Here is a 17,122-nt window from a genome sequence, read left to right as displayed (position 1 = left end):
ACCATCACCGAATGGAATTGGTAGTTGGTGGATATCTCCAAGGAGCAATGACGGAAATAAAAGAAACGTTTAAGAGCGGGACTAAAATTCAAGGTGAAAGGATATCAATTACAAGATTCGCTGATGACATTGCTATCCTTTGTGAACGTGAAGAAGAATTACAGGATCTGTTGAACTGAATGAAGAGTGACTGAATACACAATATGGACTGACATTACGTCGAAGAAAGACAAAAGTGATGAAAAGTACCGGAAATGAGAACAGAGAGAAACATAGCATCAGCACTGGGGATCACAAAGTAGACGAAGTTAAGGAACTGTGCTACCTGTGCACCAGAATAATCCATGATGACAGAGCAAACAGGACATAAAAAAACAGAAAAGCTGTGGCAAAAACAGTATTCCTGGCCCAGAGACGTCAACTAGTGTCGAATACAGGCCTCAGTTTGGGGAAGAAATTTCTCAGAATTTTTCGTTTGAAGCATAGCATTGCAAGGTAGTGAAACATGGACTGGTGAAAAGACAGAAGAGCAGAGAATCGAAAGTACAGAATAATGTTGAAAATTAGGTGGACTGATAACGTAAAGAACAAGGAGGTTCTCCGAAGAATCGTAGAGGAAAGGAATGTATGGAAAAAAAAAACACTGACAAGAAGAAGGGACGATACGAAAGGACATCTGTTAAGATATCAGGGAGTAACTTCCACGGTTCTACAGGGAACTATAGAGGGTAAAAGCAATGAAGGAAGATAGAGAATAAAATGTACCAGCGGATAATAGTGGTGGTAACTGATACTCTGAAATGAAAAGTTTGGCACAGGAGAGGAATTAGTGGGTGGCTGCGTTAAACCAGTCAGAAGACTGATGACAAAAAAAAAAAAATAAAAAATAAATAAATAAAAATAAAAATAAAAATAAAATAAATTACCAAACACTATGGCTATGGCTTCTGACTAATGTGGCTACAAAGTTCGTGTCCTTCATTTTCACCACAGTATCACACGCCTCCTTAGCGTCAGTCGTTCTGTCCCTGCCTTATCAGGGAATTATGTTGACTTCACAAGGTTGTGAAATATGGCGTCTGCTGGAGGAGTGCAGATAACACTTATCAATAAACGCGGTGCGGCTCCGTATCCGGCACGCACAGTGTGTCGTCCTGCCGTCGTCAAAGGCTTACGGGTTGCGACAGAATCTTCCGTGCTGAAGTGTGATCGTCTTCCGTTCTAGCATGGCAGCACTTCACCGGCCATTACCAGACACAATGAACAGTAAGTACCAAGCATTAGAATGAAACTTCAACAACGAATAGCTTCTCGTCCTTCTGTGAGATATAGAGGAGAAAAAATAGGAGTGAGTAAAACCGCAGAAGACATTTCCATTTAGGTTATGTTGACTTGAAGTGTGCCTAAAAAACGACGGACTAGCGGTACTAAGAACTTATTTATCTACGTAGTACTCATAGTTCTTATATATTTATGTACTACTCGAAACAATTGGTTCAAAAATAAATTGAACTCGAATTATAAAATCATTTAAAAAGACCTCAATTCCGATTAAATAACTACATGAATTCGCAGTTTCTTCCGGTTCCTGTAGTTTTATTCGGTTGACGTTTCAGATATTATGGAATATAATTGCTATGATGCAATAAAATTAAACTGTTTTAAAATAAATATCTTTATAGAAAACATAATTTTCAGTCTTCCGTTAGCTGTTCAGAAAAGTATTTCATATTCTGAATGTAAGGATAATCAAAAGTTTCTTACCACCCCTGCAGGAAGAACTCTCGTCCTCTAGAACGGTGGACTTCCACAGGTTAAACATGTGAGGAGTCGATGACTTGTTTGCGATGTTGCATATATAACGGAAAACACGCTAACGAAGTATTATCAGACCTTGGGTACCTATAGTGGAATAATATTCCTTAAAGGCTGACACATTCCAACGGCTTGCCAGTTTGCTATGCAAATTTGAATAATATATTCCACGCATACTGAATAATGCGTGTAGACAATCCTAAGGCAATGAACCCGAGGATCTAAAGTTTGTTTCGAAGGTATTCCGTTCCGAAAGAACATATGTCAGAGAATGATGCGTGTAAAGTTAATCTAATGCTATGACTTAGTCGGCTGTTATTTGTTTCTGAGTGCATATGTTCCCCAACTGTCGCTTCTTTTTGTGTTGTGTACACGGTTTATATGGCTACAAAGTTCGATTTAGGAATGAAATTTGGAACAGTGCTGAACTTTAGGGGGTACTGGAGCAGATCACAATTAATTACATTGTAGTAGAAGAAGTGGCTTGAAGTTACTTTGGAAGAAAGATACATGACAGACGAAGCAAGAAGGAAACAAGAAGAGACTAGCACAAATAAAGAGGGCGTTCCTCCCTAAAAATAAATCTGGAAGATCAAACATGAGCTTCGACTTCAGAAAGTGATGTTTGTTGGTATAAAACATATAGATAGAATATAATAGAATGTAAAGTAGAATGTAAAGTAAGCAGATACTGCACAGTGATACAGTTGCAAGTAGCAACTGTATTATGGATTATAGCAATGAGTTGGAATAACAACTTTTTCTGGGAATCATACAGCAAATGAAATATGTGTCAAGAGCGTATGATGTACGTGGTATTGGTTCATCGTAAACTAACTTACTTAAGATAGTGCTGAATTAAAAACTGAAAGACAAAATGGGCAATGAGTTACCACATCATTAAACTTTCTTACCAGCCCTAGAGGAAGTACTCAGAGTGTTAAACAGAGTAATTAGTGAAACAATATGGGTCGATGAAATTTATTTGAACCTCCTTCGTTTGACTGCTGTATAAGGAGATAAGCTGCCATAATGAACGACAGGATTTAATAGGACAGAAATGTTTCTTACAAATAGTTTTCTGACTGGTTTATGCAAACTTCCACGAATTTCGCTCTCCTGCGCCACTCTTCATCTCATACTAGCTCTTAGCACTCAACACCACTAGCAGTATATCGAAGTACTAGCAGATCCACTTTCCACGTATATGACCTTGAAAAGAGCAAGCGTGTGTGTGGTTGCCTACATGCCAGGGGCAATTACCTCATCACTACCTTCGAACACATGACATCAAGATGGCGGATGGAGCGATATTTAAAAACTCCACATAGCATCAGGGGGGAAATTTAAAAAAAAGCAAGGTGGTAGGAACATCTTGAGTAGTAGATCGAAGTACTAACAGATCTGCTTTGCACATAAATGACCTTGAAAAGAGCAACTACGTGCGTGGTGGCCTACATACCAAGGGCTATTATATCAAAACTGTCTTTGAACACATGACATCAAGATGAGGGATGGGTGAATGTTTAAAAATCCTGCATGGATTTGGGGGGGGGGGGGGTGGACCTAAAAAAGCAAGGTGGCAGGAATCTAAAACAATCGAAAACATTTAAGAAATCTAAGATAGCGGAACTAGTCCTATTACGCTTTGTAACCCCACCCAAGTTTAGTAATAGTACACACATTACAAATTTACATTCCTTTACGAATTCCCATTCCTTTACGAATTTCCTTCTCCATACATGAGCAAGCAAACTGCTGCCAGATATTCTCATGTGTCTTAACACCCCTAGACATCATCAGTACAGGTAATTCATCCTAATCAGGAGCAACAGTGTAACCATTTCCTGAGGAAACACTATGTTAAACTCATTACCTGCACATGACTTACAACGTATTTCCTTCCGCACAAAACATGGGGTTTTATAGTTTCAGCTTTCTGAAGCCTCTGCTTAATTTGACGAACGCATCCATCCTGATTTTGGAATTCTCTAATGTTGTGAAATATACAAGGAACCTGAATGAGACTGAGATTCACCACCACCATGCTAATCATTCTCTTAGTTTTTTCACAGCAGTAAAACAAACGACTCAACCCATCTGCAACGACTTCCTCTGAGCCCCTTGTATCACGTAACCCGGAATTTAAAGATGAGGATTCCGATTGCTCATCTGGCAATATGACCAGTTTTCCGTGTCCTGGCTGACACAAAACTGAGATCTTGGTTTTTGTTCTCTAGGATGAACTTCTCCATACCCAGCAAAACTGCTCACACTTCCAACTAATGCATCAGATACCTTTCTCTACTTCATTTAATCCCCTTGAGTCATAAACAGCCACCTTCTAAATCCCTTCTTGCTCTCGTAACAAAAGAACTCCTATTCCTAGAGCCAACACATCCATCTAGAAATGAATCTGCAATGAAATGGACAATAGGGGTAACACTGGAACGGACTTCAGTGTAAAAAATGAAACATCCAGCAGAGCTCTCCAAAGAAATTCACATCCTTTTCCACATTACTCGTTAAGCTGAACTGCCTTCCTCATAAAATTGCTAATGAACGTCTCAGTCATGTTGACCATGCCAATAAACCTGAAAACGTGTTTGGCATTCTGTAGGGTTGGGAAGTGAATGGTGGCGCCCATTCTTTTGATATCAGTCTGAATCCTTTCACCTTAACTATGTGGCCTAGAAACTTGATAGAGGAATGTATTGAAAGAACTTTCTGTGGGTTAGGCTTGAGGCTTGCTTTTTTTTAATCGCTCCAGAATCCAATGCAGATGCTGTATATTTTCCTGAATCGAGCTTCTATACACCACCAAATCATTAACACAATAAATAAATAATGGCGTGTGACGAGGGCCTCCCGTCGGGTAGACCGCTCGCCTGGTGCAAGTCTTTCGATTTGACGCCACTGCGGCGACTTGCGCGTCGATGGGGATGAAATGATGATTAGGACAGCACAACACCCAGTCCCTGAGCGGAGAAAATCTCCGACCCAGCCGGGAATCGAACCTGGGCCCTTAAGATTGACAGCCTGTCGCGCTGACCACTCAGCTACCGGGGGCGGACATTAACACAATGGTACATGTACCTAAACTTATATCAAGAAATATGGCATACATTTGCTACAAAGGATAGTGACGCCAGTATCCAATCCAAAGAGGACATAGTTAAACTCAAATACATTGCATTCAGTTATGAACACTAATACAAATCCAGCAGCAGCGCTGATCTCAATGGTACCTTTACCTATAATTCACAGTAGTCCGCTACCTTGCAGTATATGCCGTTAGATTTAGGAACCAATAACACTGGAGAAGCGTAAGAAGACTTAGGTGCCAAATCACTAACTGCTCTTACACGCATTCCCTTACTATCTTTATCTTCGGTGGTGAAAATCTGCAGCGTGGCGTCTTAACCAGACCCTGAACAGTTAGTTCAATACGGTATTTCAGCAATCCAGCAACTCCCAGTTCATCAGTTAAGACATCCAGGAATTCAGCATTCATGGCTTCGACATTTGTTTACAGAAATTCATCTAGAGGAACTAACTGTTCACCTAATGTATAACTCCCCCATTGTACCTGCTTTCTTAGTGGGTTTATTCTACACCCCAACACAATACTGGCCCATGCCAGCAAAACTGAAATTCTACTTTTGACTTCAATTTAAAATAAAACAGTTACCCAGCCCAACTGAATATCAGTCCCTCAGAATTAGCAACAGAATTCGTCCCCGAAATATACTTAATGGCTAAATTTTCCATAACCTTAATGTCAACCTTCCAAAAAATCCCCAAATGCGAGTTTGATTTATAAACTCTGTTTAACAATGAAACTCTACCTATCTTCACTCACATATTGCAACACATCTACTAACAACTTTCTCCACTTACTGATCGTTTAATGTTCCCAGAAGTATTTATAATCTACTGCCACATCACACTGCCTAAATCAAGAAATGTGCACACTGGCCCATTGTTCAGTGTCACATGTACAAAAAAATGTGGAGTACCTTTACCCTTAGTCACACTAACTAAACGGCCCTGACACACATTCCCATCTTACGTGTAAAGCCTCACTAAATTTCTAACAATGTTTTACATGAAGCCTTTGACGTATACAGTCGTGAATTAATGTTTCCACGGTGTCCTTTCTATTATGATCTTACCCCCTCTTTCCCCCATCGAAATCTTTACTCTCCCAGCTATACCTTTGTGAATCCACAAATTCCACAGTCTGGAATTCCCAGACTACTTCTAATTGCGTGGACGTTTTGTTGATCTGATAAAATACCGTTCCGTCTCTATTCTCAGGTGTTAACCCACCAAAAATATGATTTACTACCTGCTCTTCAGTATACGCCAGTTCCAAGGCTACCACACTCATTTTAACTCGCTCTACTTACTACAGTAATGATTTGTGGCTCCTTTGTTCTTGGCCATATTGATGAAAGATTAACACCTGCAGAGCTCTGGGAGGAATTATTTGGCAAACTGTAACCCAAAATTGTTTCAGAGTCCTAATTTCCCATATGGTATGCGATACCTTACCGCATAAATAATCCTTCACTTATACAACAATTAATCTAATTGCATCAAATCACTCATTTACGAGGTGCATTCAAGTTCTAAGGCCTCCGATTTTTTTTCTAATTAACTACTCACCCGAAATCGATGAAACTGGCGTTACTTCTCGACGTAATCGCCCTGCAGAGGTACACATGTTTCACAACACTGACGCTATGATTCCATGGCAGCGGCGAAGGCTTCTTTAAGAGTCTGTTTTGACCACTGGAAAATCGCTGAGGCAATAGCAGCACGGCTGGTGAATGTGCGGCCACGGAGAGTGTCTTTCATTGTTGGGAAAAGCCAAAAGTCACTAGGAGCCAGGTCAGGTGAGTAGGGAGCATGAGGAATCACTTCAAAGTTGTTGTCACGAATAAACTGTTGCGTAACGTTAGCTAGATGTGCGGGTGCGTTGTCTTGGTGAAACAGCACACGCGCAGCCCTGCCCGGACGTTTTTGTTGCAGTGCAGGAAGGAATTTGTTCTTCAAAACATTTTCGTAGGATGCACCTGTTACCGTAGTGCCCTTTGGAACGCAATGGGTAAGGATTACGCCCTCGCTGTCCCAGAACATAGACACCATCATTTTTCCAGCACTGGCGGTTACCCGAAATTTTTTTGGTGGCGGCGAATCTGTGTGCTTCCATTGAGCTGACTGCCGCTTTGTTTCTGGATTGAAAAATGGCATATCTCTTATTAGCACTTCACAAATAAACTATATGTTAGTGGCTGACCATAGTTCGATAGTTCGAAATAGACGAAAATGTGTCCTATAACATTGCAAACCACACATGAGCGCTACTACTGATGTAGCGTTCCGGATACTCTGCTCTAGCCGATGACAATTACCAAAGTAAACAATTTTGCTACCACGTCTGAAAAATCCGTCTCTGAAACTGATATCTGAGTCAGCCAAACATTATATTGATCTACGTAGCCCCTATCCTAGGTTATTAACTTCATCTTTCCTTTCAAACCATGTCATGTGATTGGCTGTCTCGTTTTAGTGGCCTCTAAAGTAATGAGAAAATTCGTGAGGAGATGAGGAGGAGGGATTAAAAGCGCAGTTGGTAGAGTTCTGTGGTCTTGAATCTTCTTTATTCGTTTTTTAATTTCTCAACATCTTACGTTATTAAATTTCCTTCCTGCGCCACCCTGGAATTTTAAATTTCACTCTACCTGCCATCTTGATGACATGAAACATTAAAGTTCAGTGAGTACGTAATTTACCCTGGCATGTAGGAAACCAGTTCTAGAATTTGGCATTTTCAGTGCCATTTAAGAGTAAAGTGCGTTAAGTTGTACCTTGATTGGTTTCTATTCTCTATTGTCTATTCGAAATATTCTAATCGAAGTCTTTTCTTATAGGCCCACCTAGTACAATGGAAGGTATTCCCTGACACTTCTAAAAATGTCCCATCTTAGTGTGAATGTTTTCCACAAGTCTCCTCTAACTGGTTCTTCAATAAGTATCCTGATTGCTTATCGTATCAGTACACGTAATTTTCAACGTCCTTCTTTAGCATCACGTCTCAAACACTTCGATTCTCTCCTTTGCTAGTGCGGACAGTCCATGATTTAATACCACACACTTTTTTCCTCCAAACGTACATCCTTGAAAATTCTTCCCTCAAATTAAGGGCGATGTTTAATACTACATGGCACCAGTATATTCCAGGAGAGCCTTTTAGGCTGTGCTAGTCTGTTCTCCACGTCTTTCTTGCTTCATCCATATTGTGTTATTTTGCTTCTAACGTAACAGAATTCCTTCAATTTCATGTTCCCCATTTGGATGTTAAATTTCCCAGCATAGTCTCCAATATTCTCGTCTTTATTTGGCTTATTCGCAATCCATATTCTGTACAGATTAAAATGTTGATTCCCTTCTAGACGTCATGTAATCTTCTTCACTTACACTGAGTAGAGCAATGTCATCAGTGAGTATTATCACTGATATCTTTTCACCCAGATTTTAAATAACGGTCTTCAACCATTCTTTTATTACCATCATTCCTCCTTCGATGTGCAGATTGAACAAAAGGGGCGAAAATTTGCATCCCTTTCAAACCAGTCACCTCGTTCTTGGTCTTCTTTTCGTACTGTTCCCTCTTGGTATTTGTACATATTGTAGCTTACACTCATTCTTTTCCGAATTTCAAACATTTTGCACCATTTTAAATTGTCGAACTCATTTTCCAGGTCATGAAGTCGTTTGAGTGTGTCTTGAATTTTCTTAAGTCTTGCTTCCATCGTCATGTCATGTTCAATGCCCTTATTTTTCCGAAAGCCAAACATATCGTCATCTAACGCATCTACAGTTCTCTTTCTCATTCTTCAGTATAATGTATCGAAATTCTACAGACAACGGATTACGAATCACAGTATCACAACTGCTATCATTAAAAGCTCCTAGTTTCACCATACATTAAAGGATCGTACGAAGCATTAATGGTTGCCTAGGCAGACCGTCACAATGGATGTGTTATTGTGAAAATAAGCTGACTGGTAAGTAATAGAATTTAGCAATAAAACCTAACATTTATCCTAGAGGTTAGGTGAAAGTCCGAAATTTCTTGTTAAATGCACAGATTTCGGACGATTACCAAGAGACGTTGGTAATCATAGGATTTACCGATGTGAACTGCTAAAAGCTGGATCGAAGACACCGACCTCCGTCGTGCAGGTTCAGACATATTTCTTTGCTGGCAATTCTTTGTTCTCAGACCGCTGGGTAATTTCAGTCTCTGTCGTGTAAGTTGCGGGCATGTACGGTCATCTTGGCGACTCGTTTTAGTGGTGTTGTTATTTGTGCAACTTTGCAGAACTTTGCAGCAGAATGACTGATGTTATGCGTAACAGATCTTATGAACTTTTAAGTGAATTAGCGAATAAGAAGGACTAGAATTTTCATTGTAAGTTTTGAAAACTATTATATTCTGTTAAGTGAAGTGAAAAATTCAAAAACCATTTTCAAAAAGAAAAAAAAAACTGTCAATACAGACGTTTGAAGCGATATGATGTGTTCATCATCGGAGTTAAAAAGAAACTCATAGCACCAGTGTCTGCTGAAAAAGAAGCAAATCGTCATTACTTTTGTGTTGATGAAATCTTTAACGTAATGCAGGAGACCCACGTTGCTATGGGCCGTGGGCACCCGGGCTTCGATGAATGTGGAACTGAGTCATAAGTACGTGACTGTTGAATCAATAGTTACGTATCTGAGGTTGTTTGAACTATGTGAAAAAAAATTGAAAGGGGTACCGTAGTGAAACCTATCACAGAGAAATGAATTCACGATACCAAACTGACTTAATCTATATGCAGGCAAACTCAGGAAATAAGTCAAAGTTCACATTTGTATACAAGGATCATTTGACAAAATTTGTTATCCTCCAAGCACTAAATTCGAAAAGCGCTATGAAGTATCGCTTCATCTTTCGAATATTTTCACAACCTTCGGTGCCCTAAGTATCCCACAGTCAGTCTCAGAGATAAGTCGAAAGTACAAATCAAGACACTGAAAATATATTATCAAAGTGGATGAAAACAAATAAAGCTTCCAAATAGTCTGAAGCGTATAGCTTTCTGCAGGCAATGAACAACAGGTTTCATCGTGAAGGAATCAGATGAGGCCATGTTTGCTGTTCCAATGAAAATGGACATCGCCATTTTCTTTATTCCACGTGATTTAATACAAAATGTTAAAGCTGATGAAGATCTGGAAACAGTGTTAAGCACTACAACGACTGAAGCATAAAGTAGGGAAGATGATGGCCAAGTGAATTGATTCCAGGGAATCAAATACTGGAAAAGAAGTAACTGTGGTAGAAAGTGCGGTTCCAGCAAGTTGTGACGCGACGTTGACAACTTCCAAGAGTGTTAATAAAGAGAAGTGGGTCCGAGAGGTTTCCAAAGAAGACCTCCAGTTGCAAGCAAAGAAAATGAAATCAGCCCCATGTAACAAAACTACAAAAACTTTAGTTGGATTGACTGTGAAAATGAAAGTACCGTATTGATACAAAGTCAATAATGGTGACACATATTCAGGATGAAAAATTTCATCAGCTCCGATTCAAAGGTGGCAAATTGATATCATTGTACACTAGGAAATAATCTGCACGGTGCACGGAAAATTTTAACAGCGTCGTAGAAGTAGGAAGAGAAGAATTTATTACAAGGTAACTGGTTGTCAAACTATCTTTCGTTGGAGGACGAGGGTTCAAACGTGCGATTTTTTAAAAAAGTGTTTAGCTAAAAAGAGTCTTCAATGTCATATGATTCTAAATGTTACAACAGAAAACCATGCAGTAGTTTTTAATAACATTTTTATATAACGTTTTTCATTGGTTTCCCATGGAATTTTGTTCATTATAATCTCATTGGAACGGAAGTATATTCAAGTAAGGTAATTTTAAATCCAATACAAACTATTTCAATAATTATAGAAGTGATTGTTTTAGTGAATACGGTTTTACCAGCTCGTGTGGGCAAATCCTAAGATCTACCAATGTTTGTCGGTAAAAGTTCGAAATCTACGCATTAAAACGAAATTTTGGACTACTACCACACCATGATGTTAAATGTTAGGTTTTACCGGTAAATTCTGGTATTTACCAATCAGCAAACTTGTGCAATAACATGTACACAGAGTGTGTCTTTAAGGCAGTGGTTTCTATTACCTTCTGCATCCTGCTGGTTCTTCCGCCTGTTGGGGGCTATTGCCCAGCCACAATGCAAGATGGTGCCTCATATCTCTGCCCACTCCTCTGACATCTTTAACTAGGCCGCTGGCGGAGCGACTGCGACTCCCTACTCTGTAACTCATCGGCTGCCATTGTTGATTATTTTAAGCAGAATTTAAGAAACGGCTGTACTCGAACAGATATCCAGGATGTTTTGATTGCTATTCAAAGTCACTATCCCAAGACAGTGACCAAATGTGCGTAAAGCTATGAAACATTCGTTTAAAGTGTCGTCAACTGTTCTTGCTACAGGACAGGGTGCTTTCCAAACATAAGTTCCATTGTATCAAAAGCAAAGGTTACAATTTGTGTGTATTACTTGGTTTGATTTGTGGAAATAGGCACTGATTTTGGATCAAGTTTGACAATGACGAGTGGCAGTTTCGACAAAAATGTTCGCAAATCAATAATTAAAAGAGAATGCTTTGGTCCGTTAGGAGAAATATAATCTGTACAAACTTCTCCTAAGAAAGAAGTGACAAATGAAAAAGAACAGTTCAAACAGGGACCTGGTGGTGTAAAAGGGGGCAGAGGAGACGTATCGTTTTATTTTGAAATAACTGGTAAATTTTCGAAAAGAGAGTTTTATTTGTAGTAATAGTCGGAAGGTGTAAGGTGGAGAAGAGAAAACGAAGAAGTAGCCAGCTAATTATTATAGCAGCACTGTGGCAGTGCAATATCAAAATGTGAGAGGAGATTTTTCGAAATTGTCAACGGAGAAGAAAAGACAGAAAAGTAAGAAGACAAGAACCAAGAATTGAAAATTCAGCAGAAGATCAACAAAGACGATATACTATCAGGACGAGAAATGAGGTCATCGAAAATACAGAAAGGGTCCATTTGTCATCATAAAACACGAGTATACTCTGCACTGAGACTGTGTACGAAACAGACGAACACTTTATATTGACTAGAAAGCGCTGAATCTGTTATTCGTTTCTGGGAAGTGACATTTGACGTACAACAGATATTATGATAGTCATCTGTTGCAAAATTTACGTTTCAGATGATGATGCAGTTATATTTATCTGTTGGTAGCCACTAATTTCTACACATCAGTGACTACTTACATCAGAACTAAATACACTCCTGGAAATGGAAAAAAGAACACATTGACACCGGCGTGTCAGACCCACCATACTTGCTCCGGACACTGCGAGAGGGCTGTACAAGCAATGATCACACGCACGGCACAGCGGACACACCAGGAACCGCGGTGTTGGCCGTCGAATGGCGCTAGCTGCGCAGCATTTGTGCACCGCCGCCGTCAGTGTCAGCCAGTTTGCCGTGGCATACGGAGCTCCATCGCAGTCTTTAACACTGGTAGCATGCCGCGACAGCGTGGACGTGAACCGTATGTGCAGTTGACGGACTTTGAGCGAGGGCGTATAGTGGGCATGCGGGAGGCCGAGTGGACGTACCGCCGAATTGCTCAACACTTGGGGCGTGAGGTCTCCACAGTACATCGATGTTGTCGCCAGTGGTCGGCGGAAGGTGCACGTGCCCGTCGACCTGGGACCGGACCGCAGCGACGCACGGATGCACGCCAAGACCGTAGGATCCTACGCAGTGCCGTAGGGGACCGCACCGCCACTTCCCAGCAAATTAGGGACACTGTTGCTCCTGGGGTATCGGCGAGGACCATTCGCAACCGTCTCCATGAAGCTGGGCTACGGTCCCGCACACCGTTAGGCCGTCTTCCGCTCACGCCCCAACATCGTGCAGCCCGCCTCCAGTGGTGTCGCGACAGGCGTGAATGGAGGGACGAATGGAGACGTGTCGTCTTCAGCGATGAGAGTCGCTTCTGCCTTGGTGCCAATGATGGTCGTATGCGTGTTTGGCGCCGTGCAGGTGAGCGCCACAATCAGGACTGCATACGACCGAGGCACACAGGGCCAACACCCGGCATCATGGTGTGGGGAGCGATCTCCTACACTGGCCGTACACCACTGGTGATCGTCGAGGGGACACTGAATAGTGCACGGTACATCCAAACCGTCATCGAACCCATCGTTCTACCATTGCTAGACCGGCAAGGGAACGTGCTGTTCCAACAGGACAATGCACGTCCGCATGTATCCCGTGCCACCCAACGTGCTCTAGAAGGTGTAAGTCAACTACCCTGGCCAGCAAGATCTCCGGATCTGTCCCCCATTGAGCATGTTTGGGACTGGATGAAGCGTCGTCTCACGCGGTCTGCACGTCCAGCACGAACGCTGGTCCAACTGAGGCGCCAGGTGGAAATGGCATGGCAAGCCGTTCCACAGGACTACATCCAGCATCTCTACGATCGTCTCCATGGGAGAATAGCAGCCTGCATTGCTGCGAAAGGTGGATATACACTGTACTAGTGCCGACATTGTGCATGCTCTGTTGCCTGTGTCTATGTGCCTGTGGTTCTGTCAGTGTGATCATGTGATGTATCTGACCCCAGGAATGTGTCAATAAAGTTTCCCCTTCCTGGGACAATGAATTCACGGTGTTCTTATTTCAATTTCCAGGAGTGTATTATGTGACAGACTTCATGTAAAGATAAATGACAATGGATTTTTTGAACGCAATCAATTATTTCAGAACAATAACAATACATCGATATTTATCTAATTGTAGACTCAGACTTTTCTCACTGTCCCACTATCTACGAGGGCTGTTCGGAAAGTAAGGTCTGATCGGTCACGAAATGAAAACCACAGTGAAACAGTTAGCCACACCTTCCAGCTACCTCTCTAAATAGTCGCCGGTCCGACTTAGCGATCTGCCATGGCGTTGTACAAACTTTCCATTCCCTCATCGTTGAAAGCAACCACCTGTGCCTTCCGCCAATTCTCTACGCTGGTCTGCCTTTCGTTGTCTGTGCCAAAACGTTGTCTTCGTAGCCAGCGGTTCGTGTGAGCGGAGATGAACAACAGAGGCAGTCAATTGAAGCTGTATTGTGGGTAATAAAACACTTCCCATCGAAAACGCTGCTGGAACGTCTTCATTGCCCCTGCAGAATGCGGCTAAAAATTGCCTCGAAGAAAGAAACACATTACATTTATGTTATGTGGGCTGCATAGCTTCAGGCGAAATATCTCACCAGATACACATATTTGGCAGAAGGCACTATTTTTAAATATTTGTACGTGATCACTTTGCGCTCTGAACTGAAAGAGAGCTACGTGAAGCGATCCACAGACACACTAAAGAGACTGCCCAGCACATCTGTGCGAAGTTCCATCTGGTTTCTACAGTGGTCTCCATTTCAGACCCTATTTTCTGAATGCGCCTTGTAAATCACCGTTCCATGACAGCAAAGTGTAAGAGTAATAATTAACAATCTAATTAAAATTCTTTTATAATGATTTGTTCATTGTGTCACTTCATATCGAATTATTTTAACGAAACGGAACTTAACTAACGTGGTCCATGCAGTGCAGACATAATCTTTCGATAGAAATTTCATGACATAACTTTAATTCCAACTATAATTTTTCGTACAAACTGCTCAATAACTTTCAAAATTCACATTACTTTATGCACCATAAGTCCTACACAAGAAGAGTTGCAATAACTGTATTGGCACGTAGCAGCTCAGACGAAACAGAGAAATAACTTATCTATCTAAATGGTTATATAAATGGCATTAAATAGGAATACACTTCCTAATGTTCTGCAGAATACTGCCGTTCGCGAAGCGGCGACAGTTGCTCCATTCGCCACCGTCGCCTACCATCACGGTCTACAGATGGTCACATTCTGAAACCGGTTACCATCGGAAATATATGTTCTTCCACGGTCAAGGATGTTTGTAATCGATTTTTAATGTATTTATGTTGCCTTCCAAGGCTATTGCTCGAGAACCATAAGGGCTTCGACATTAAGCATTTACCAGCTGTTTATTTGGTGACCCTCAATGTTAATGAATTATTGGTAAAATTTTATTGGCCATCACCTAACTAGTCGGCCCACCATCTCCCTATTACTTCACTAGTAGTGAAAAGTGGCTGTAAATGGGGGTTGAACAGCAATTAAAACGTTATATCGTTTTCATTGTGATTATAAAAGCCTAGCTTGAGTTTGGTCAAGTTAATGGCCATCTTCGTGTAGTGTGGTGCTGTATGGGACAAATTACTGTAGTGTTCCCTCTTTTGTTGCGAAGTTCTTGTGAAGTGTGGTCTTCGTTGTTCCTCCCGCCGTTTTGTACGTGTGGTTCTTGTTGATAAGATTGGTCTGTTTGTAGGTCTGTTAGGTTACAGTTCTTTGGGCACCCATATTCAAGTTAAATGCTGCGAGACAGCCATGTCAACACGTCTCTGGGTATCGATACTGCAGAGACTTGCTGCGAATGCAGTGTGGGACTTGTTTGTGGCTGAGACAGAGCAGCAGCGTTGGGTGGTACGGGCACACAGTGTGGAGTCGGCCTACAGATGAGGAAGGGACGACATGGTCTGCTAGGGTTCTTCAGGTAGCACTCGGATTGTGTTCAGGAGTTGTAGTCACGACCGTAAGCGAAGTGGGGAGATCTGAATCATGTCCGCTGAGTGTAAGCTGTTTGTTTGTCTTTCACTTCTCGGTGTCACGCATGCAGTAGACGTTGTTGTTGTGGTCTTCAGTCCTGAGACTGGTTTGATGCAGCTCTCCATGCTACTCTATCCTGTGCAAGCTTCTTCATCTCCCAGTACCTACTGCAACCTACATCCTTCTGAATCTGCTTAGTGTATTCATCTCTTGGTCTCCCTCTACGATTTTTACCCTCCACACTGCCCTCCAATGCTAAATTTGTGATCCCTTGATGCCTCAAAACATGTCCTACCAACCGATCCCTTCTTCTAGTCAAGTTGTGCCACAAACTTCTCTTCTCCCCAATCCTATTCAATACCTCCTCATTAGTTACGTGATCTACCCACCTTATCTTCAGCATTCTTCTGTAGCACCACATTTCGAAAGCTTCTATTCTCTTCTTGTCCAAACTGGTTATCGTCCATGTTTCACTTCCATACATGGCTACACTCCATACAAATACTTTCAGAAACGACTTCCTGACCCTTAAATCTATACTCGATGTTAACAAATTTCTCTTCTTCAGAAATTATTTCCTTGCCATTGCCAGTCTACATTTTATATCCTCTCCACTTCGACCATCATCAGTTATTTTACTCCCTAAATAGCAAAACTCCTTTACTACTTTAAGTGTCTCATTTCCTAATCTAATCCCCTCAGCATCACCCGATTTAATTTGACTACATTCCATTATCCTCGTTTTGCTTTTGTTGATGTTCATCTTATATCCTCCTTTCAAGACACTGTCCATTCCGTTCAACTGCTCTTCCAAGTCCTTTGCTGTCTCTGACAGAATTGCAATGTCATCGGCGAACCTCAAAGTTTTTATTTCTTCTCCATGAATTTTAATACCTACTCCGAATTTTTCTTTTGTTTCCTTTACTGCTTGCTTAATATACAGATTGAATAACATCGGGGAGAGGCTACAACCCTGTCTCACTCCTTTCCCAACCACTGCTTCCCTTTCATGCCCCTTGACTCTTATAACTGCCATCTGCTTTCTGTACAAATTGTAAACAGCCTTTCGCTCCCTGTATTTTACCCCTGCCACCTTCAGAATTTGAAAGAGAGTATTCCAGTTAACGTTGTCAAAAGCTTTCTCTAAGTCTACAAATGCTAGAAATGTACGTTTGCCTTTTCTTAATCTTTCTTCTAAGATCAGTCGTAAGGTTAGTATTGCCTCACGTGTTCCAACATTTCTACGGAATCCAAACTGATCTTCCCCGAGGTCCGCTTCTACCAGTTTTTCCATTCGTCTGTAAATAATTCGCGTTAGTATTTTGCAGCTGTGATTTATTAAACTGATAGTTCGGTAATCTTCACATCTGTCAACACCTGCATTCTTTGGTATTGAAATTATTATATTCTTCTTGAAGTCTGTGGGTATTTCGCCTGTCTCATACATCTTGCTCACCAGATGGTAGAGTTTTGTCAGGACTGGCTCTCCCAAGGCCA

The 17,122-nt window shown here is 41.3% G+C and overlaps 1 protein-coding gene across 1 annotated transcript in view; it reads left to right on the top strand.

The window, feature by feature from the left end:
- The first annotated feature begins 1,150 nt into the window (after nt 1-1,150).
- LOC126235672 (UDP-glucosyltransferase 2-like) overlaps nt 1,151-17,122 on the top strand; it is a 77,810-nt gene continuing 61,838 nt past the window's right edge. Inside the window, exon 1 of the mRNA XM_049944397.1 lies at nt 1,151-1,266. Coding sequence (XP_049800354.1) covers nt 1,227-1,266 — 40 coding nt within the window. The 5' untranslated portion in view covers nt 1,151-1,226. The remainder of the gene's footprint in view (nt 1,267-17,122) is intronic.

The sequence above is a fragment of the Schistocerca nitens genome, chromosome 2 (assembly GCF_023898315.1).
Source record: "Schistocerca nitens isolate TAMUIC-IGC-003100 chromosome 2, iqSchNite1.1, whole genome shotgun sequence".
NCBI lineage: Eukaryota > Metazoa > Arthropoda > Insecta > Orthoptera > Acrididae > Schistocerca > Schistocerca nitens.
Note: the sequence above shows the minus strand (reverse complement) of the source record. Positions and strands in the feature narration are given on the sequence as shown.